A 22,661-nucleotide genomic window follows, 5' to 3' on the forward strand; every position below is an offset into this window, starting at 1 on the left:
TTCAAGGAAGTAGGTGCAATGATTAAAATCCCTCTCACTGTTATCTCATTGGAAGTAAATCCCTGCTGATGTGCTCCATGTAATGAGCTTCACCACAGAAACGTTCCCAACTGTGACGAATTCATTATTTCCCTTGATGATAATGAGGCATGTCGCACCACATGATTGGTTAAATAACTCATTTTTGCAAATGATATTAGTTACAGGGATTTTTAAGAAAATTGAGTATACTATTACATATTTCATAACCAGCGATAGTACCCTGCATTAATGTTGTGTCTCTCCTTATTTAGGGTGGAAGACTGCAGTACCGTCCAGTTTCGTTATAAAAACTTTTAAAGTTTTTCCCATGAAAGTGTCACTCAACTTTTTCTACTGTTTTCTTTTTTTAAATCAGTTCTAGTACTGACAGTCCGAAGGACCGGTCTCAAAGACCAATAGGACCAATCCTCAGATTAAAATGGATTGAAAAGAATAAATGAGAACTCATGCATCCCTATCCAGCACTGCCTGGATTAATTAGGTGTTGGCTAAATAACAAATTTTGATTACATAAAATAAAAAATAACTCCCAAAAAATCTCCAGTGTTACTCTTCGTTTTTCAAGAGCACACTCACACGTAACTACTCATTACTTATATCCATTCAAATGACGTGGGCTGTCCTCATGAATGAAAGAATAATAATAAGATTTTGAAAAAATATATATAATATGTTGGGATAAACAAAGATTTGAGGAAAATTTTATATGGATCACAATATGGTATTGTGAAAAACAAGATCATAGATACTATCCCTTTTACACTACAGACAATTATCAAGTTCAACTGATGAGTAATTTAGTTTAAAGAATACTAAATTTTAAAAACAAACAAAATTCATTTGAATATACCAGCTTTATATTTGATTCAAATCTTAGCATATAGGGGAAATGCACATGAATTATGAAGGATATACATAGACCAATAAAAAAACCCCGGATACATTGCTCTACGACAACATATTTATTTCTTATTTCAAATATATTTATATGATTTACATCAGAGTGGATTATATACAGTGTATGCATACATAATACTAGAAACCTGTAAGCAAAGGCTCAAGCGCGCCTGATACAAATGGAGAAGGCAAACTATTAAATTACAACTATGACCAAAATTATTATATTTAAATAGTCAAACATATACATACATATTTAAAAAATCAGGCCTGTGAAATTAATAAATCAGAGTTTTTATGACATTATTTAATGCCAATATAGAGCTATCAATTTCTTTTTTTTTAAATATAGGTATACTTTCGACTATTTGCATCAAATAAATGGGTATTTCTTTCATATTTCATGTTATTTTAGTAGTTATTTCTCCGTTCTTCTACTCAATAGTATACATATTTGATTATATATGGACATACCTGCAATATCTCATCTTCTTAGATCAAAATATGTTTATGATATACATCATGGTGCACTATACTATACAGTACACCACCCGGTGACTCGTTTTCATATATTCAATCGGAGAGACAGACTTTGCTTTATTAGTATATATATATATGTAAGTAGGTATAATTAAGTAATTATATCATTGAATGAAAGAAACATAAAAATACTACATACGCTAAGGAGTTGGACAAGAGAACGAAGGAGCATGCATGCCCTCAATTGTATAAAATAATAACATTAAAATATATATATATATATACGTATGTATAATGTGAATAAAATAGACTTCATGTCGTAAAAAGACGCGTAGAATATTATGTAGCATATGACTAAGAAATATATTTGGTTCTAACATATATAGATACAGGAATTATTTTTCACTTTATAGGTACTCTGAATTGAGTATGTCATGGCTTCGGATTCAATATCTCTAATACTGAGAGGAAAGTCATTTTATGCATAAGAGTTCATTCACACATTCTATAGTATTTATTTGTCTTCACTCTGAGCCCTCAAATCGGAGTATTCTAGATACATGGAAGTCTATCAACGTCATTTTGTTTGCCTTTATTTTCCCACATGAGTCATATATTCTTCTTTTTTTATTTACTTTATACACTTACAGTATTTAGTTCTTAGTAATACTATAATTTGTATTTAAATACATTTTTCGTTTATAATTCTTTGGAAAAAAAAGAAATATATAAAACGAAATCCATGGTAAGGATTTTTGAGAATTTTTTTTGGACAAAGTAAGCAAAAAAGTGTTATGTAGAATCAAGACTTAAAAAAAAAGATTTCCTTCCTTTCATTTTTGGCTTTGGTAGTTTTAAACATATTAAAAGACGTCGTCCTCATTAGTAGTTAGAGCAAATTTTAATTTGGTGAGATATATTCAGGAGTCTTGTTACGTGGATTCATCTCATCAATACCACCACGGATTATATGTCCAACATTTTGCATGAAGATCAAGATTTCGCAATTTGTCCCAAAAGTATTTATCCTTTGGTGCAGATTCAAAAGGGACTATTTAATAGTCGATATTGTGGCTCTAATTCCTCTAACTGGCTGGCTTCCTCACATATCCAATAATGTAATCATAGTTTACTTCCGAAAAAAGAGCCTAACGGAGAAAATTTTATATAGGTGGATTTCCCCTCGAACAATAAAATAAAAGAATCATCAGAAGCTGTTCTACAAATTGGCTCTATTTATTTCATACCAGTTTAGGAAAAATGAGCAATTTTTCCTAAAAAGAACAGAGTGAGTAATTTTTTGAGAGATAGAGCGATCCCTCACAAATCCTAAGTCTAGTAATGCATTTTTAATTTTAAAGTTAAAATTTTGTCAAAAATAATTGTTTATACTAAAATGTGCATATAAAAAAAAGAACAGGACTAATCATTGCAGATATTTGTAGTTTAAATTTTTGAAAATGTTCAACACACTATATTCGGCCCCTATTTTACTAAAGTATATTATTGTACATAATAAAAGAAAAAAAAAGACTCATTTGGGAAACGGAGAAAGGCTGTCCAGAGGTACCTAGATTTCCATGCTTAAGGCAAATCACTCTCCTTAAAGGGAATGAACCTTTCCTTCCTTGCTCAATTTTACAAGGAAGTCATAAAAGAAACGCTTGTTCAAATTTTTACTCATTTGATAGAGTACAAACCAGTCTCCAACTTTGCAAGAATCGAGATAGCTCCGTATATGTCTCAAATCCTCTCCTTCCTTAAAGAACCGATGCATTTTCATTTGCATCAACCAAAAACGTATCCGTCTGCTTGTGGTGATGAATATCTGGGAAATGATTTTGACTATTCCTATACAAAAAAGACAGACATACCAGAACCAGAGCCAGACGTAGATTTTATCGATGATGATATTGAGTGAGAGAATGCAGAGGGCCGTGTATCCTGAAATCAGGGATTTGGAAGTTAAATCAAATCATTTTGTCTTTGTATTATGCTATGTTGGTTAAATGTAATATAATTTATGATTACATTAAAGAACAGGGGAAAAAAAAGAAACCCTTCTCATTCCCCTCATATTTTCTGTGTTGTTGTACTAGAATAATATACTAATAACACTAAGGAGAAAAGCTTATAAGGAGTAGGGTGGAAATACACGGACATTAATTACATATATCAATGTTACATGAATTATTTTTAATTACTCATTTGCACTCCAGCTCCTCCATATTTCCAATAGTTGCAGCTCGCGATTCGAGGAAAAACTTCACACATTGGATTGATTTCATTATTGAGCATCACTTCATCTTGGGTTTTCTGATAAAAGCTGCAATTAAAAAGCAACAGAGTGAGTCGTGAGGATAGGAGGCGTTATTCACTTGGGGGATTAGCCCCAAAAAATATTAACAGTGTAATACAATTACTAATATTAATTTCCTTATTATATATATTGTAAACATTATTATTATTGTTTACTTATGTAGAAAGGACAGGAAATTTGGAAAATGCAGTAAAAAATTGGGGAAATTCTCCATTTTGATTACATAATTAGCATTTATTAACAGTCCCCGTTTTACTGCCGAAACTTGAACGTAATACGAATTGATCAAAATGACATTACACTATCAATTAACCTAGTTGGTAATGAAAAAAGACCAATGTTGTACTTAAATATTGCTTTTTAAGACCAAGAAGTTGGAACTTGTATCATTTGCTAATAAAAATTCCAACTAATACGGACATAGTAACTTGAACGTAACATATCCATATATATATATATATATTTCATAAAAAAACATTAGGGGGAGCTGAAGGTAGTAACTCACCTGATAAGTATTATACTATCTACATAGGGGTGAAAATTGCGTCCTTTTTTTTTGTTATATAAAAAAGAAACTGAAAATCATCCATTGTGTTCCTGATAATTTGAAGAATACTTTGAAGGAAATAAATAAGGATATTGACAAAAATTATTCCAATATTGATCCTTAATTCTACTGCAAGTCCAAGAAGGACTCCGATACAAAAGCTCTGAGGGACACATTAATGTTCAACCAGATTTGGAATATTATTTAATTTAATAGGGAAATGAGGCTCTCTTCTCCGGAGTTAAATAAATATAACAACAGATGAGGAAAAGAAAAATTATTTTTTCAGATTATCAATTACAAAAAACGAGTGCATTAAAATTAGATTAAGGGGGATTCTCACAACGACGGGTGTATATAAAAAAGGAAGACAAATTTCTTGACACGTAGAAGCTCTATGCTTGTCCATGTTTAAATGATAATATTAAGGACCCTGGTCTGATATTGATTTTTTTTTCGATTTGGTTTCACTCTATCCCCTGATTTTCAGGTTATACAAGTTAATTGCCAACAAAATCGCTGGCTAATATCGTTGCATGGTAAAATTGTTCTGAAAATATTCATTAGTAATAAAGTTGCTGAGGCTCATATTATTGTGAACAACATTATTTTAAGTAATTTTACTCCAAGGCAACATCATCAATTTACTTGCAATTTATATTATATTCGGGCAATCAAATGAATGATCAAAAACTTCCAACGCAGTCGCATCCCGGAGTATCTGGACCTATTATAATATCTAGAAATACACTGCGGGCCTCAGGTTGTAAAGATGAAGTGCTAAGCTCCAAGTTGTTTTAAACTCTACCGGTACTGATTTTATACGCATCAAGGACCCCTTTTAATATGCTATAATAAATATCAGCCCATGGGTAGTGCAGATACAATGCTGGGCCCAGAATTTATTGTCGGAATATTATATTTATTGAAAGTAAAGATGAGGTTGCCTTGCAGTGAAATTACTCAAAATACATTGCTCACAATGATAATACCCACAGCAATTTTGTCTCACCTTAATAATCTGTACCACAATTTTACTAGGCAAAATACACTGTGCATTTTGTTTTAGAGAAATCCTTAAGACAGAACTAATTCCGTACCATTTCATTCTGGACCAGACTCGTTGTAAAATAATATAGAAAAAATAACTTAAGATCAAACCGACAAAAAATTCCTTCTGAGACACGAGTCTCAAAACAAGTTTTGGATTGGAAGGAAAATCACTTTTCTTTAAATTCTTCAACGATACATATGATACAAATGATGTTCATAAATGTAACTAAATACTATTCATTTTCTTTATTTGTTCTCCTGTACGAGTAGATAAATATTACTGTTGGGGTTCAGTTTGAAAATCCTGGACCGATCTAAGACCTTTATATTTAGGTAAGCTCTTTGAAGAAGGTAGATCGGGACAGATCCCAAACAATCAGTAAGGATCTTCGTGGATTTTGGTGGTTGTTCCAATACCTCACCTCCTATCTGACTCGATTCCATTCTTCAAACGTTTATTATACCTGTAAACAATTTTCCGATTGACCCTGGCAATCTTCTGGATGGACTTGGAAGTGGGCTCAACTTATAATAGAGGATGTGCCCTTTGGGATTTTTCCAATTTTTTGAAGAAATTTATATTTTTCAAGGCAATTATGAAAATTTAATGTTTTGTTTACATGTATTTTCGGAAAAAGTTAATTTAACAACAAAACCTCTTAGAGTTAGTTTATGCAATACAAGTCTTTAAAATAGGGGGAAAAAAACAAAACATCCCTGGATAATTTTGAAAAGTGGCCTCTTTTTTTTGTGGGGGTGGGGAGGGGGTCAAATCTAAAAAAATGATATTTATATATATTAGACAAATTTACATCTGTGATCGTATTACAATGTTTTAATTTTTGGGGCTAAATCCCTCAAATGGTAAAACTTATTAACGTTTGGTATTTTCAACCAAAAAGTGATTCACTTAAATTATTCTAAAATAAATAAATAGATTAATAAAATTTGGCATTTATAAAAAGAACTAAAACATTCTGTCAAAAATTATGAAATGCCTCTCCTTGTCACGGCTGAAAAAAATCTAGATGCCGTCATCATTATATAATTTGGCTTCCACTTTCGAATATACTCTGACGCTGTTGATTGAATTAAAGCTAGTCCCCTTTCAAGCTGGTAACAATTATTTAAGAATAATGACATATTTGAGCATAATTCGCTAAACCTTACCAACTTATTTTGGACCATTTTCTCTGCTTCTTTTCGAAGGATAGGTTCTGTGATTCAAGATAGCAACGCCAGAGAAGAAAAACAAAAAAGAATAGGTATATATTTGAAGATGGAAGTTTTATTTCTGCGGTTTGAAAAGGATTAATTAATGGTCTACGTTCAACGTTCCTCCGGACTGATATATCGGTCCAAATTTTTGCAAAGAAAAAAATCGCTTTAGATCAAATTGTAAGAAAAATTTCGGTCTTGGGCCGAGCCTCAGCACTAATAAATACAACAGAAGGAATCTTGTTATTGTTGTTTTAAACAAAAACCCCTTTTTTGAAAAACGTAGAAATAAACACACACAAAAACCCCTTTAGTTTATACATGTAGTCCATTGGGAAATTTTGTTGTTATGTGTAACAACGAATAATGTTATTTAATTAAAGAAGATACTCTTCAAAAGAAGAAAAAGAAAGAAAAAAGTATAAATAGTAGAGAAAGAGTAGAAGTTGTTTAATGATTTATATAGGTAGTAGTCATTACCTGAACACCTTGGGTCCATAGTCTAGGAACTGCCTTTGGAGAAACACATTTGTAATGAAGAACTGAGAGATGAGTATAATAATATTCAAAATTTCACAAAAGAAAAACAGAAAGGTGTAACGATTGTATTTATTCTCCAACTGGTCCTTGAACACGGAAAGGAGTGCATCTGTCTTTTGGTCCATATCTTCTATGAGCTTTCCCGTCGTTCCCTTTCCCAAATAGCTCATTAATCCTAATCATGGATATTTTATAAGTGCGTGTTTTTCACTTTTTTCATTTAATTAGACGAAAATATTTCACTCTAATGACATTTTGCCGAAAAAAATATCTCCGTATGCAAAGTATTTGTTCTGTTAAGAAAATCAAAAGCACTCCTGCTCTTTTTCAATCCTTTTGGTCATATTGAAAAACCAAAAATTGTTTGTCTATTATTTCAAAGTCAAATTTCTTCAAATTTTAACGGGTGAAAAAGTGATTTTTTTGTTAAGTATAAGTAAACAATAAAGAATTACGAGTACTATAATAAAACATAAAAAACGAGAGATAATTTTCCTGTCCATTGAGCTACATTGCTTTATAATTCACTCATCTATAATCATGAAAGAACTCATTAATTCACAGCAAATTACACTTAAAGTATATAAAGATTTTATTTGAAAGGCCCATTACGGGCCGATATAAGTTTTTTGATCGGATAAAAGTTCTAAACTATTGCTAAATTTCTTGGATATATTAACTCATCCTACAAATTTGAATAATAATCCTCAATTGACTCAAATAGGTATGCACATTAAATATTGGGTTAATTAAAAAAAAAAGAAGATTTTCTGCTTTTATTGAACGGTAAAATTATTTAAATGACCAGAGGATTCGAACTACATGCTACTCTTTTGTTTATATACAATATCATTAACTAATAAAAAATATTATTTTACATAGATTAAACTAATTAGATGTTATATTACTCTGAAAGAAATTAGTAAAGTTAAAAGAATAATAACAATAGGTTATCATTATACCATTATAAGTGGTATTAAAATATGAATATTTGTTGCCGTTAAAAATATAAACAATCTTGAACAAAAATCAAGAAACAGCAAAATATCCCAATTATTTTTTTACTCCATATATATTATTTATGGACCTCAAGAGTTCATAGATATTTTAACCTTGTCTCTCCTGAATTACAAATAAGTGGAATAATATTTATAAAATCTTTCTTTTTTGAAATGTTTGGACTATTAGAAAAAAAAGGTTCATAATTATTGCAAAATAAATTTATTTTATTTTCATATTCTATAAACATTATTCTATATATTAAATAATGAAATTAAATTTACTATTCTAGTACTAAAAAATTTACTTACAATTTCCTAGACATAATTATACTAAGATTATTGCACCAACTCCGGTATTTCTGAGGCTGAAATGCATTAATATTTATCCTTTAACATATATGTATTAACCCAATAATTCTTGCAAGTAATCTTTTATTTGAGAATTTTTGATAATAGAGACTATTTTCTGAAGTGCTGCTCCTAAGCAACGTTATGAGAGAAATGGTTTAAACTTATTTTATTCTTATTTTTCAAATCTGTATGATGAGTAAAGAAACTCATGAATTTCATCTATAGTTTATAATCTTTATTTGATTTAAAAAACTTACAATTTCCCCGTATTGCCCAATTTCTTATTCTTTCAATATTTGGATCTCTTTAAGTGCAATTTGCCATCCATTCAAAGGGTTAATAAGAAATATATATTGATATAAACTGAGAATAATTTGTCCAAAAATACAAACGTAATCCACATTAGATTGTTTGAATACACATTCTAGCTTATTTTTGGATTAACAGACCACATATTCAAATTTGTGGGAGGAGCTAAGATATTCAACTATAGTTTAGATCCTTTAATTCAGTGGTTCTCAAATGGGGGTACATCTACCCCTTGGGTTACTTTGAGGCACTCCAGGGGGTACTTGAGATTTTGGAAGAATATTTTACATGTGATATATATTTCAGGACCGTCCGTGGTGGTGATTTAGCCACTCAAAATTTAGAAAATATTCCTTTTTACAAGAAAATTTATAATTTTTTTTTAAATGTAATAATAAAAAAAAATTTAAAAAAATTTTATATTTGAAATTTTTTTCTTAAATTTTTTGAGTTAACAGCTGTGGATTTTGAATTTTTTTTCAAATAAAAATAATTTTTTAAAGAGTAAAAATGGTTTTTCGAATTTTTTTTTGAGAATAATCATGGATTTTCGATTGTTTTCCCCAATTTCTTTTTTGAGTAAATATAGATTTAAAAAAAAAAAAAAAAATTGTGAATAGTTAGGGATTTTTGACTTTTTTTACTAAAAAACTTGTTTATTTTGTGAAAGCTGTGGATTTTAGAATTTTTTCCAAAAAATATTCACGTTAAAATTTAACATTTTGTTTTCATTATAATCCTGTTTTATTAAGTATTTAGCAGTATTTTATGTAAGAATATTTTATTCTCAATTTGAGCTTTTGTTTTGTACTTAAAAAATGCTTGTCTACTGATGTCATTTTTTGTATATTTATGCAAAGTTCTGATGTATTTTTAAATTAAATGAAAATAAAGTGCAAGAAAAAAGTGAAATAATTTTCTGCGAAATATACATTTAGCAAATCGTCTTAGCACCAAAACATTACTTACCCCCTTCCAACATGAGCCAAATAATCCTTGGTATGTAAAATATAATGGATTGAATCATGAGGAATATAGCGACCCATTGGTAGTAGGTATTGTACACGGATTCACGAGGCTGGGTCCTTGCACAGGGACCTGTTGGAAGAAATAGAAGTTTAATAAAAGAAGTTTATTAAACATATTGTACTTCAATTCCTATTTAAAATCACCCATTACTTTGAGGTAGTCAATGTCTCTTTTTAAAACAACATTCAAGATAATTTCTTTTCCTTTTTCCAAGAAAATAATTATAATAAAAGCCCCCTTTAATTTAAATAATAGCAACGTGGGAAAGGGGTCTTTATTTTGTCGTTTTTCGACGACTGAATTTTTATTATTCTTTAAACGATCTTTTTTCTTTTAAATTAGATAGACTTTTTTTGGGTTTACACATTTTGTTTTTGTTTGAACGTTACGTAGTTATATGTAATATCCAAGTATCTATCTATGTAGGTATGCTGACAGAAATGGCTAGAGAGGAAAAGGGGATTTCTTCTTAGTTATGTATGTACACTTTTTAATAAAGTCGAAGGGAGTTATTTTATCTTCTTTATTCTTCATGACAATCCCTATTTCATGAGTTCTTTACTCTACCCTTATTTATGCAAATTGAAGGAAAGTATAAATACGTATCTAAATACATCCAAGACATAAAAAGGAAATTGAATAATCGTATGATATATGTGTACATAGGTAAGAACAAAAGTTCTATATACTTTATTGAAATACATTTTGTTGAGCCAGAGAGCCCTAAGCTGCTAATGGGCTCTGATCCTTTTCATTGTTTGCTTATTATTGTATCTATATATTCATAAATTGTACATACAGGGTGCATATCTGGAAACTAGACACTTTGAATGCCCAAATTTGCACAAATTTTATTTTAGAAACAGATCCTGGCACCACATCTGTTCCTATTTCAATTCTTCCATTTAGCCTTCATCAATTTTGATAATGGCTTGAATGTGCCACTAAAAACTGTGAAAGGTAGTTAGGGGCTTCGGCAAAGTGTGGGCTGTAGGGGCTGTGGCCTCTCCCTAATTAAGCAATTTTTGTTTTTCACTAGAAGATTTTATATTTTTTTTTTTACCTAAAAATTTAATTTTTTGGTAATATCATTGGATTTTTGAAATTTTTTTTCAATATATTTTTTCATTTGTAATTTTTCTTTCCAAAAAATTAATTTTTACGAACAGCTGTAGATTTTGTACTTTGTTTTTTAAACATTTATATCTTTTATATATAGCATTGGAATTTTGAATTTTTTTTGTGTAAAGTTCTAAATTTTTGAATTATTGTCTGAAAAAATGTAATATTTGTTGTTTAATTTTCAAATTATTTCCTAAAATTTATTAATTAAAAAAAAAAAAGATCAACCCCCCAATATATAATCCTACGGATAGTGTTGGGTCAGTCCATTGCCGGTCGGTCACTCGGTCAGTCCACCAAAAAAACAAATATATATATAATTTTTGTCACGTGATTTGATCCTGCATCGGTCTGTGGACTGAAGACGTAGACCACAAAAGAAAGAAGATTTTAAAGTAATATAACCACCCTGCGGAAAAACAGGAATTATAATAATTCATATATATCAATTTAAAAAAGGACTGTGACATCACATGTTTTCTTTTTCTAGTTTACATCGGTCATTGACTCATTAAATTTGAACTATGTATAGTCGTTCCGGTTCATTCTGTCCAGACCGACACAACACTACCTGCTGACACATCTAGTAGTAATCATGTAATTGGGTTTTTTGGAAATGCAATGCTCATAAATCAGAATAGGCAAGAAAATCGGTATATTTAGATTTTGACAAAAAAAAAAAAAAAAAAAAAAAAAAAAAAAAAATCGGCTTATTTAAAGATAAAAAAATTTGGTTCAGGATACAATTTAAGTTGGTCCCAAAGAAATCCCTTAACACAGAACCAAAATAACAAAGAAAAAAAAAGACGGTCTTGGACAGGGTCTGAAAACTAATACTTACCCGTAAACGAAGATGGGATATTAAATGTACTGTACATTAGACAGTAGGATTGTAGGACGTTCTGGTTCACTCCTTTACGCGGCTATAAAAAAAAAGAAAAGAATCATTGATGAAATTAATCTTGCGTTCTTAAAATTGATGATTGATGAGAAAACTAAAAAATAAAACAAAAAACACAACTAGAGAGCTAAAAAGTACACCCGATCACTGCTGATGTTTTTAATTCATACAGAGTGAGATTTGTGTATATTTCATTGATTTGATAGCGACTCACACCTATTTTAATAAAACGTCATCACAGCTAAACTCCTTTTCTCCTTTCTCTTTTTAATCTGGAATGACTTTGTAGCAAAATTACAGAGGAGGACAACCCAATATTTAATTTTTTAACCAATCAAGCTGAGACGGTTGGAAAGAGCAAAGAAGATTCTAAATTTTCTCTTACCGAACAAAAATTCTGCAAAGTTCTGCTCGTTTTTTGATGAAATTTTTTTCACTGTTGATCCCACTGTGAATAAGCAAAACAGCTGCTAACCAAACATTCAGACAATGTCACAGTTTCAGTGAGATATGTCTTCAGAACAAAACATTCAGTGGCAGGACAGGCCAAGTACGTCCTTCTATTTTTGTGGAGAGGAAGAAGTGACTTAATGCAGATGCTTACCTCAAACTTCCGGATAAGAAAGTGCTACCTTGGGCCAGAGAAAAGTTCGTGGACAACTTTGTTTTCACCCAAGACGGAGCTCTGTGTTATCACGCCGCTAAGACCCAATCCTTCTTGAGTAACAACTATCATGAATTTTTGGAATCGAAACATGTTGCCGCTTTCCTCTCCAGACACAAACCCATTGGACTACTCTATCCAGGCGCGTCTGGAGGGAGGGTGTTTGCCACTCTTTACAGAAGTGTGCAGTCTTTAGAGGATTCCATCAAGAAGGAGTGGACCATACTTGAATCTGACTATATAGTCAAGGTTTGCAAGGAATGTAGGGATCTTACTGAGGCAATTAGTTGGGATGAGGTCTCACATATTGTATACAAGTTGTGCACAGCGACGTTTTCAGATGGTTTTGCCAAATAAATGTTCTCACAAAACGACTCGTTTAAATTTTACTCTTGAAAAATTGAAGAAAAAAGAAAATGTGTACCACATTATACGATCAACCCTGTATATTAGTGAAATATAAACATATATATAAATGTATGCAGTTAAAGGCACGCTAAGGGTACGTAATATGTACTATGTATAATTATAAGCACTTGAGTCCATAAAGAATTATTTAATAATTGCAAAATGAGGCGAAAAAAATGATATGCACATATTAAATTGGCTTTATTTTTCATGTTTATACAAACATACGTATATTAGTGGTAACTCGGTCTGAATCCCGGTCTGGACCAATATTTCCGTCCAGAACGATATTCAAATCATTAAAAAAAAAAAAATATCTTGAAAATTGTAATTTTCTTCCCTCAAATTATTTTTTTTCTAAAAAAAAGACAGAACCAAATAAAGACCGTTTTGTTAGACCCAAGTCTTAATATAAGATCAGTCTCATTCCGGTCTATGATTTCCAGATTGAAAGCTAACCCAAATATATATATATATATATATAATTCTTTAAAAAATATATAATACATACTTACCAGATCACATACGATGGACTCTCCAAAGACTTGATTGCAACTTATGAGAATGGAAAAACATATTAACTGTGCTACAGTCCTGAAAAAAAAAAATTGTTCTTTTAAGTACATAGGTATAATATTTTTACAAAATAATTTATTGAACTCAAAATTATTACATTGCTCCCTAAATAATGTAAAAAATATAAAACAAAAAAAAATTATAAAAGAAATATTAGTAATGTGATAATTAATTTGATTATCAACAACATAAAGTATAGTACATACACGTTTTGTTTCTGCGTTAGTTAATTTTTGTGTCGAAATATGAATGTATCTCGTAAGTCAACTCATATTATATACAAGTTTATACTGTGTAAAGTGGTAAAAAATATGAGATAATGTCACAACCTTAATAACTGGCGTATAAAGCTAAAGCTAATATTAAAAAAAAGGATGACTTCATACATGTATGTGGATTAGTAAGGAGTATTTGTAGCTAAAGCTCAGAGAGGGTGCGCTTTAGAACTAGAGTGTTTCCTGAGTCATCTGTAAAGAAGGAATCTGCATGTAGAAAAGACCAAGTTAAGTCATTATAAAATAAACAATTGTTGTTTTGTGTGTTTGTTATTCGATATTTATTTGGTAGTCTTGCTATTCACTTTCCCTCTGAAGTAAGCATTCTCACCTTATCTTTGGTCTAACTTGTTTAAAAAATGCATAGTAATTTATTTGGTTGTTTTCAATAGTAATAGTATATATATATATATATATATGTACACTAATTTAAACATAATTAATTATTTCATTTCACAAATATTATTTTAAATGAAGAAAGTTCTTCTCTTTATTGAAATGATTCAATTTATTCCTCCTCAAATCAAATAACATTATATTAAGAAGTGTCTTAATTCAGTAATTATATATATCTGACTCTCTTTTTTTCCATGTTTACAAAAATCCTATCCCTAATGATCATTCATCACTAATTTTGTGTCGATCCTTATTTAGTCCGGTCCCATCCAGTCCAGTCCCACTTTTTGATCGTCGAAAAAGGTAAATAAATACTTCGTGACGTTATTGAAGGTTTTTTTCCTCTATTATATTTTTTTCCAAGATATGTAATGTGCTCATAAAACGTATATCTTATTTGGCTTATAAAGTCATTGATATTTTGAGGAAAAATTACAAGGAGAGGCAGTTAAGGACCGATCTTAAGGACTTGTAGTCCTTAGGAACAACAGCCCTAATGCCCACTTTCAAGGACTGACGGTTCAAGATTAGACTGAAATAAATAAATAAGGAGCCATACAACAATATCATCACTTTATATTATATGAAAATGAAAGGAAAGTGCAAAGTTGTAGGGTTGTAAATGTTATGCATTCTTTAGCGTGCAAGTTTTATTGTTGGAAGCTTATACAATATCTTTTATTTTCTCAAAATATCATTTCCATTCTTGAGGAAAATAACATGCAAGTATTCAGTAGATACGTGTGAGTGTGCTCATGAAAAAGAAACAGACACACTGATGATCTTTTATTTTATTTAAGCATATTGGATGTGTTTGTCGACGCATAACTACTCGGAGCAATGCCTGGATACTACCACAAGTACATAATAAGTAATATTCATTAACATAGATCAAACATCTAGGAAATTGTTAATTCTTCATTTTAAAATATTTAGCTCATTTTTGTTAGCAAATTATATTTTTACAAGTTCAAGCTTGTACGAAATTGCAATTTGTAGACAACATCTACTTGCTAAAGTATATATCTATGTAGTCAAAACTAATTTATCTTATTATAAAAACAAAATCCTACTGATCTTGGGTGAGTAATATATGAAAGTCAAAAATGACAATGAAGATGTATTTATTAATATACATATGTACATAATGCAAAGTTTCATTATTATTTTTAAATACAATATTTTGTTGAATCAATCAATAAGTCATATACATCTGAAATAAGAAATACATTGACAGACTGTATTAGATTAAAATCTTCCCTCAGCAGCAATGAACGTTAGCTATGGCAAAGTGTAGAACCAAATAAACAATTATAATACTTTGAGTACGAGTGGCACAACATATGGATTTTTATTAAATATATGAGCTTCTCCAGAGTTGGTGCAAGACAACAAGAGCCACTAAAAGTTGTATTTTGTTGATGATTTATATTAGAATTGGTACATTGCATTGACTTTGAAACTCTTTGAAGGAACGAATTAAACTCGTATGTCAAGATGTTACTGTATATCTTTGGATATGTTGTTGTATTATTATCTCAGGATCAGTTTAAGAAAAGAAATTGATTGGTTAACTCTTTAATATCCATCAGAGTCAATCAGAATTGAGAATCATTTATCTAGTTGGAATTGTCGATTATTAAAGTAAGAAATAATAACAAATGTGACGTAAAACTTATCCCTTTTGTTACCTGATATATTTTCTTCATCATTTGTGTTGAGTAGTTTAATATAAAAAAAAAAGAGCGTGAGAAAAGGATGAAAGACATTTGTTAATATCAGCTGCCTGTTGTATTCTTTACACGTGAGGGTTTTCATAATCGATAAAACATTAATTATTTATTAAAATCTATTGGAAACGTAAATAAACTGCTTCTAGCTTTTACAAATAATAATAAAATCTTAATACAAATCATTGTAATATAAATTGAAATATATTTAAAATTGTTATAAATAACTTGGCCGAGAAAATGAATCACTGATATAAAGAGGAGGATTTCCTACATTTACAATAGCATTAGTGCAGAAAAATTATTGTAAAAATATTTAATCGCAAGTATATTTATTTTATTATGCATTTTTAAAACAATTTACACCAATGACAAGCTATAATTATCCGCTTCAGAAGTATAGGTTATCCCCACGTCGACCTAATAATAACACAGGGGAATACTCATTTTGTACAAATGAATTCAATCAAAAAAAAAAAAATCAATTTATCTTTGAGTTTAGAATCCAAAACTAATTTATGTTTTTCTCTGAGTCATCTAAAATGTCTGGGATTATATTAATTCGGGACTATTATCGTTCATTGTTTTTTTACCCTTAAAACAATCCCCAAATTAAAACTAGTAAAAAGAAAACTTATGTAAAAGTGTTTTTTATGATTAAAAAGTGTAATTATTGATTCTGCATCTTGTTTTGAACTCAATATATTTCCATTTTTAGGTTAAAAAATGATGAAAAACGACAGAAATATAACATAGTTACAATACATAGTGATTAGTAATATATATTATAGAAAAATACTCAATATATAATTTTAGAAAAATAGATCTACATATTTAAAAAAAGTATGCATGTACAAGGATTTTTGTTCCATTTTTAGAAAATTGTTAAAAATATCATCATATTTTTTTCTATTTTAAGGCCTATTTCTTGACATCATGCATGTTTAAGGAAGATCGAGGCAATCGAAGGAAGATACTTCTACATATTAATTCCATGAGTGACAACAAGAAGATAATTCATCGGAGGACAACTACCAGACCTCATAAAGCTATATATTCACGATAAGTTGAAAATTTTAATAGCTCAAAATGGGCTCACCTAAAAAGTACAATATGAAACAAAAATCCCACATAAATTTGACTTTTGTCTCCATTCATTTTTACAGAATTTCAGTCAACAGGTACAATTTATTAATCCATGCTTGGATGTTCCCTACTCAAGAATTAAGTAATAATAATAACAACTTTAAAAAATATAAAACCCTCTTCCGATTGCCAACAAGGAAAAGCTGCTTTCGCTTTATAGACGTCAGCAGATACTTCATCCTTCAAAATTACCATATTTCTATAACCTTCTCTTGAACAAGATTTTTACACACAATTCAATTTAGTCAAATTAATCAATTTATTCATAAATCAAAGTCTGTCTGTATCTGTTCTAAAAGTAAGTGATTTTTGAGTATGGATACTTTATGTATATAAGAAATGACAATAGAATCAAGCGTCCACGTCATATTAAAAAGAAAAAAAAATAGTATTCGTATAGAATTGTAGGAAAACGATATGTAAATAAATATGAAATCTGGAAGGTAATCTAGGTAAAAATCAAAGTTCGAAGTACTTTATATTAAAAACGAATGTTAGTTTATATGGGTTTTGCAACGAGCTAAAGTAAAAAAAACAAGAACAACATGCGTGTGTAGCAAAAGATCCACCAAGTATCGTTCTAGAGACTCCGAAATACTCTTTGGCTTGTCACGTCATACTTTTTTTTAATTATCTATTGAGTTATTCCGAAAAAATACTTTTTTTTTCTTTAACTTCAAAATCCATAGCTGTTCTCAAAAAATTAAGTTTTTGAAAAAAATATAAAAACCACAGCTACTCACAAAAAATGATATATTTGATATATAATTTCCAGAAATCCACAGCTAAATTTTTCAGAAAAAAATTTCATAGATTTATTGCTATTCACAAAAAATTATTTTTGAAAAAAAAATTCAAAATCCACAGTTGCTCACAAATTATTCAATTTTTTGGAAAAAAATTGAAATATTAAATTTTCTAGTAAAAAGTATAACTTTCCTATATATATATATTTTTTTTTTTTTTTTGAAGGAGAGGGGGGGGGGGAGGTTTCAACCTGGACACCCTTGATTACAAAGGTTTTATTGAGGAGTTTTTTTTAATATTATTGAAGCAAAGTTTGTCTGCTCATCAAAGCCTAATCGCTACGGGCAATGCTGGGTACTACAGTGTGTAGTAATATTATCAACAAGCTCTTATAAGACTACCAAAAAGGAAAAGAAAATTTTTCTGTAGCAAATATGACATTTGAAAACGTCAAATAATAAAGAACCCATTTTTTTTTCTTTTGCTTTATGTTAATTTGATTAACAAGAACTTTCTTACCAAAAAAAAAAAATAATAATCTAGGTTAAGAATAGGCGTATACTTATATTGCAACTCTGATCTACTTTTGTTTTCATTCAGTTCATGTTTGTTTTGTTTTGTAACTACCTATAGATATATGTACATGTTCACAAATTTTTTTGACTTATCAATATGACAGAATTGATATTTGTTTTGTATTGTTACATAGGCCATTTTCTTTATTATAGTTGTGTCCTTTCTCGTTTATTACATTTCTTTTTCTTATTTCCGTTTCATTAGACATTATAAACAATCACCCCTTTGATACATTGCTATTAATACATATTATTATTAATAATAATACCTTCAAATGGACCTGTTATTCATCTTCAAGTATATATGTCGTACGTCAACAAAAAAACAATCTTGTATAAAAATCAACAAAAAGAGAAAATCCCAATTATATTCTTTACTTTATATATACATAATAATTGATTGTTACTTAATAAAATATTTGAGTCAATTATAGGATTTATGTTAAAATTTCTGGAATTAATTGAGACACACAAACACTTTTACTTTAGTTTAGCACTTTTGTTTGATTTAAGAGATTTATATTGACCCCGATATGGGAATTTCAAATATAATCAATCAATTTCTCATTTTTTATTTTGACAATCAACTTTGGTGAATATAATTGCAAATTACAGGACACTAGAAGAGTTAATATGAATATTTAATTTGTTTAGACAAATTGTAAATATATACATATGTAATGTGTATTTAAAAATTTTGAAAGATTTCAAAAAGCGGAGCTGACATGACGTGTTCAAAAGTTTGGGGCAAAACTAATAGAGATGAATCTTTAGGACACATTTGTGTGTAAGGAAGAAGGAAAGGTTAATGCCATTATTACCAAAAGTGAGCGAAATAATGAACGAAAAAGGACTAAGAAAGACCCCAAGCTTACGAAAACTAGTTTTTCAGTTTTGCTTATAAGGTTTATTTCAAATGGATCTTCCCTTATTTTTGTTATAAATTATTTTCATTTTTACCAACACCTGAAAAGTTTTATGTTTAGATGACACCTTTCTCTTGTTGCTTTTTTCTTGTGTTAAAAATCTGTATTGTGTGGCTTGCTAAGTTTTTTTACTTTGGAGTATATTTAACTTCGTTGGGAATAAAGTTACACCAGTTGTCCAGAAAAAAAAAGTATGTGAAAAAAAGGGGAGTTTGTGACATCATTTCTTTAATCTTCCGTTAGTTAAAATACTTTTTATAAATAGATTATTGAATTTCATAAAATGGAAGTTCCCCATAATTATTTCATTTTGAGAAACATTTTTATCAATTATTAATTATTTTATGGGAATCGTGGAAAATAAATTAGTACATATCAGTTTTTTTGAATGAGTTGGCGAGTATTAAACATTCAATAATAGCTACAATAGCTTTGTTGTTACTGTAGTATGTATCAGTACTCACATTAAAAACAAGTACATTCATTTCCCTAAACCTCGATTAAAAATAGCTTACTCTATATTAATTTAGCAAAGTTTGTCTGTCTGCCTTCCTATATGTAAAAAAATAACTGTAGTGGGGTGTACATTTTTTAAAATATCCCATGATGTATTTCATACACATATCTTAATCGAAGAAATAACAATATAACACTGTATATAGTGATCCCTGATGTATATCATATACATATTTTGCATGTAAGAAATTACAATGTAGTCTTGTTAGTAAAATATTGAAGCATTAGCACATAGGATCGAATGTGCCTATGAAATATTGGGCGGTATATTATTATAAATCTATATTAATAAAGGAAAGTTTGTCTGTATGTATAAAAAACAGTCATGGGGTGCTTTGTTTATATAACGTAAATAATAAACATGTTATGATATAAGATATAAGACTATTAAAGTAGTCGTATTAATAAATTATTTTGGGCGTGGGCATGAAGCATGGAATGTGTGTACATGGTGGACTGTATATAATGATCTCTGATGTATATCATATATATATATTAACAAAATATTGCAGCTGTGTCTGAATATGCCGAACTGCTTTTGTAATTCTTATTTTAAGTATATCATAATTCATATGCATTTTTGGAATATATTAAGATTTGAATGAAATATAAACCCTGGTATGTGAAAATGAATCAACTTTTTTAATACAAGGATCATTGGTGTGTTGTTTTTTGTTCGTTAGCGTTGAAGATACAAAAAACAAAAGAAAAACCCCATAAGTAATCTTATCATGTTACTTAAAAAAAATCTAAATATCTTATGATTATTCTTTCATTCTTGAAGTCATAACAAATAACATAATGATTTCTTGAGAAGTGATCTTTTATATTATTAAATCAAAATTTGTCTTTTTGCCGACGCCTAATCCCTCGAGGAGGCAATGCTGGGTACTACCGCTAGTAAACAAATAAATCTTAAGCAATGCACCATTAGAACAAATAAAGTATTTCTATATATTCAAAATACTCAAACTTAATGTTTTGAGTAAACATTGTTGATAAAATGTAGATTCAAATGAATAAAATGATTTTTTTAATTAATTTCGGATTTTACATAATATACCAGTTCACTAATAAAATTTTGAAATATTAAGCTGACGTCATAAATGTATGACCCTAAGATCAGAGTACCAATATGACACTTAAGGGGTATACTATTATTATGTAGCGTGTAGATAGACCGTAAAGCTTGTCTGAACTTAGATATACAGGAATACTTATTTAAATATTATGTATTGATACTTTTTTTAAATATACTAATGCACACTTTAAGATCTCAAAATAAAGAGCAGATTTTGGCATTTATTCATATTTACTGTTCTGCCCCATTTTTTCATTGGGGGAAGATGATAAAACATTTACTTACATACATAAATAGCTAGAAATTTATGATGACTTTATTTAGATATTCATAATTCTTCTTTTGAATGCTTTCTACCCCCATTGATATTTAGGTATAAAACACACAACATCCGCAGTTTCAAATTGCCATTTCACCGGCAATAAAAGTTAATAATATATTACGAGACAAGGGAATATGGGGGAGGGGGGAAGAAGGTCCCTTGTTTCAAATTAAATTTTCTATCATCATTTAACACCCAAAAACCAATTATAAAATAACGTGTTAAAGGATTATTTGAACGACTCTTTATATAAAAAAATATTATATTAGGGGTATTTATTTGTACTACAATCAAGAGGAACGAATATCTGTTTTTATCTACGTATGTTAGTCTTGAAAAAGTAATTATAATGTGTTTGGAGCTTCTTGCACATGAATAAAGTTTTAAAACAAAGAAAGATTGGCGGCAAAAATAAAAGAGATGCACATAGGAACCTACCACTGGTAAAAGAGTTTGAAGGTCAAATTATCAATACTCAGTCGTTGTTTATTGATAACGAGATTGGCAGAGTTTTGTATCCCTTCCAAAATGACGGTTGTAACCATTTTATTTTACTTAAATATTGTAAAATAACATATGTAAGACACTGTAAAATTGATTCAAAAGATCTACGTCACAAACACAGGGTTATAGTTGTAAAAGATGTTAGCTTTGTGTATTAGACTTCCATATCTAAGCAGATTCGTCTACTTATTTTACATATAATATTTCGTATTTGTGTGCCTTTTAATTGTATTATATTCTTCACTATGTAATGAAAATGAACTGAGGTTTAATCGCACACGTACACACGCCTACTTTTTTCACACAAATTATATACTCCTAACCCCTTACAAATCCTTAAAAGTTACAACAACACGAGCATATGGCTTCATTCAACGTATGTACCTTCATAGTGTGCGCATTAAAGCACCTATACATATGTGTATAACTAATGTATAAGGTAAGGGAGACCTAGTTGCTTCATTCCATGACGTGTTCCATCATTGTTGATGTTAGATACACACACTCGTAATCATACGTTCTACATACATACATCCTACACGACTAACTTCCTTCACTTTTGACAAAACAATTGATTATCTCCTATGATTCATTTAGAAAGCATGATTGGATAAAGAGAAGGGAAAAAACCTCTGAGTTTTTGTACATACAATACCCATATCAGTAAATACGTGTAAGTTGTAGTTAGGACGAATCATAAATGCAAACTGTTTCAAAAAGTAGGGGCGTGATTAAAGTTGTAAATTTGGATCATTTTCGGTTTGTATGTAAAAACTACAAAAATTACAAGTTGGCACATAAAAACATACATAGGTCAGAATGACTACAATGTTGATATCCAATTCTACTCCATGTCCAACAAGGACTCCAGCTTGCAACTCCCCAAAAAAACTTCATTGTTACTCATTGTCTTCCATGAGCAATAGCAGAGGTTCCACTCCGTCTCAAGCAACGAAATAGGCAGGAATGACTACAATGTCGATCC

General features: G+C 29.6%; 1 protein-coding gene across 2 annotated transcripts; it reads right to left on the minus strand.

Moving 5' to 3' along the window:
- Positions 1–981: 981 nt before the first annotated feature.
- Positions 982–22,216, minus strand: LOC121124446 (innexin inx2). Of its 2 annotated transcripts, none has more exons than XM_040719598.2 (7): positions 21,611–22,216; positions 13,398–13,476; positions 11,751–11,832; positions 9,728–9,856; positions 7,038–7,272; positions 3,624–3,745; positions 982–3,363 (listed from the first exon to the last, which is right to left on the minus strand). In XM_040719598.2, exons 1-7 carry the CDS (start codon positions 21,715–21,717, stop codon positions 3,023–3,025), a joined length of 1,095 nt encoding a protein of 364 aa, XP_040575532.1. In that variant the 5' UTR covers positions 21,718–22,216; the 3' UTR covers positions 982–3,022. The 2 variants fall into 2 exon arrangements, with proteins under 2 accessions (XP_040575532.1, XP_071747056.1); XM_071890955.1 differs by having other exon boundaries at positions 3,265–3,363; positions 3,605–3,745.
- Positions 22,217–22,661: the final 445 nt, after the last annotated feature.

This window comes from Lepeophtheirus salmonis, chromosome 9, assembly GCF_016086655.4.
Source record: "Lepeophtheirus salmonis chromosome 9, UVic_Lsal_1.4, whole genome shotgun sequence".
Classification (NCBI taxonomy): domain Eukaryota; kingdom Metazoa; phylum Arthropoda; class Copepoda; order Siphonostomatoida; family Caligidae; genus Lepeophtheirus; species Lepeophtheirus salmonis.

Coding starts and splice junctions, on each gene's coding strand:
- LOC121124446 (XM_040719598.2), bottom strand. CDS start 21,717: ATGGTTACAACCGTCATTTTGGAAGGGATACAAAACTCTGCCAATCTC. Junction 11,833..13,397: donor AGTCCATCGTATGTGATCTG/GTAAGTATGTAT, acceptor TTTTTTTTATAG/CCGCGTAAAGGAGTGAACCA. Junction 3,364..3,623: donor AGGAGCTGGAGTGCAAATGA/GTAATTAAAAAT, acceptor CCCTGATTTCAG/GATACACGGCCCTCTGCATT.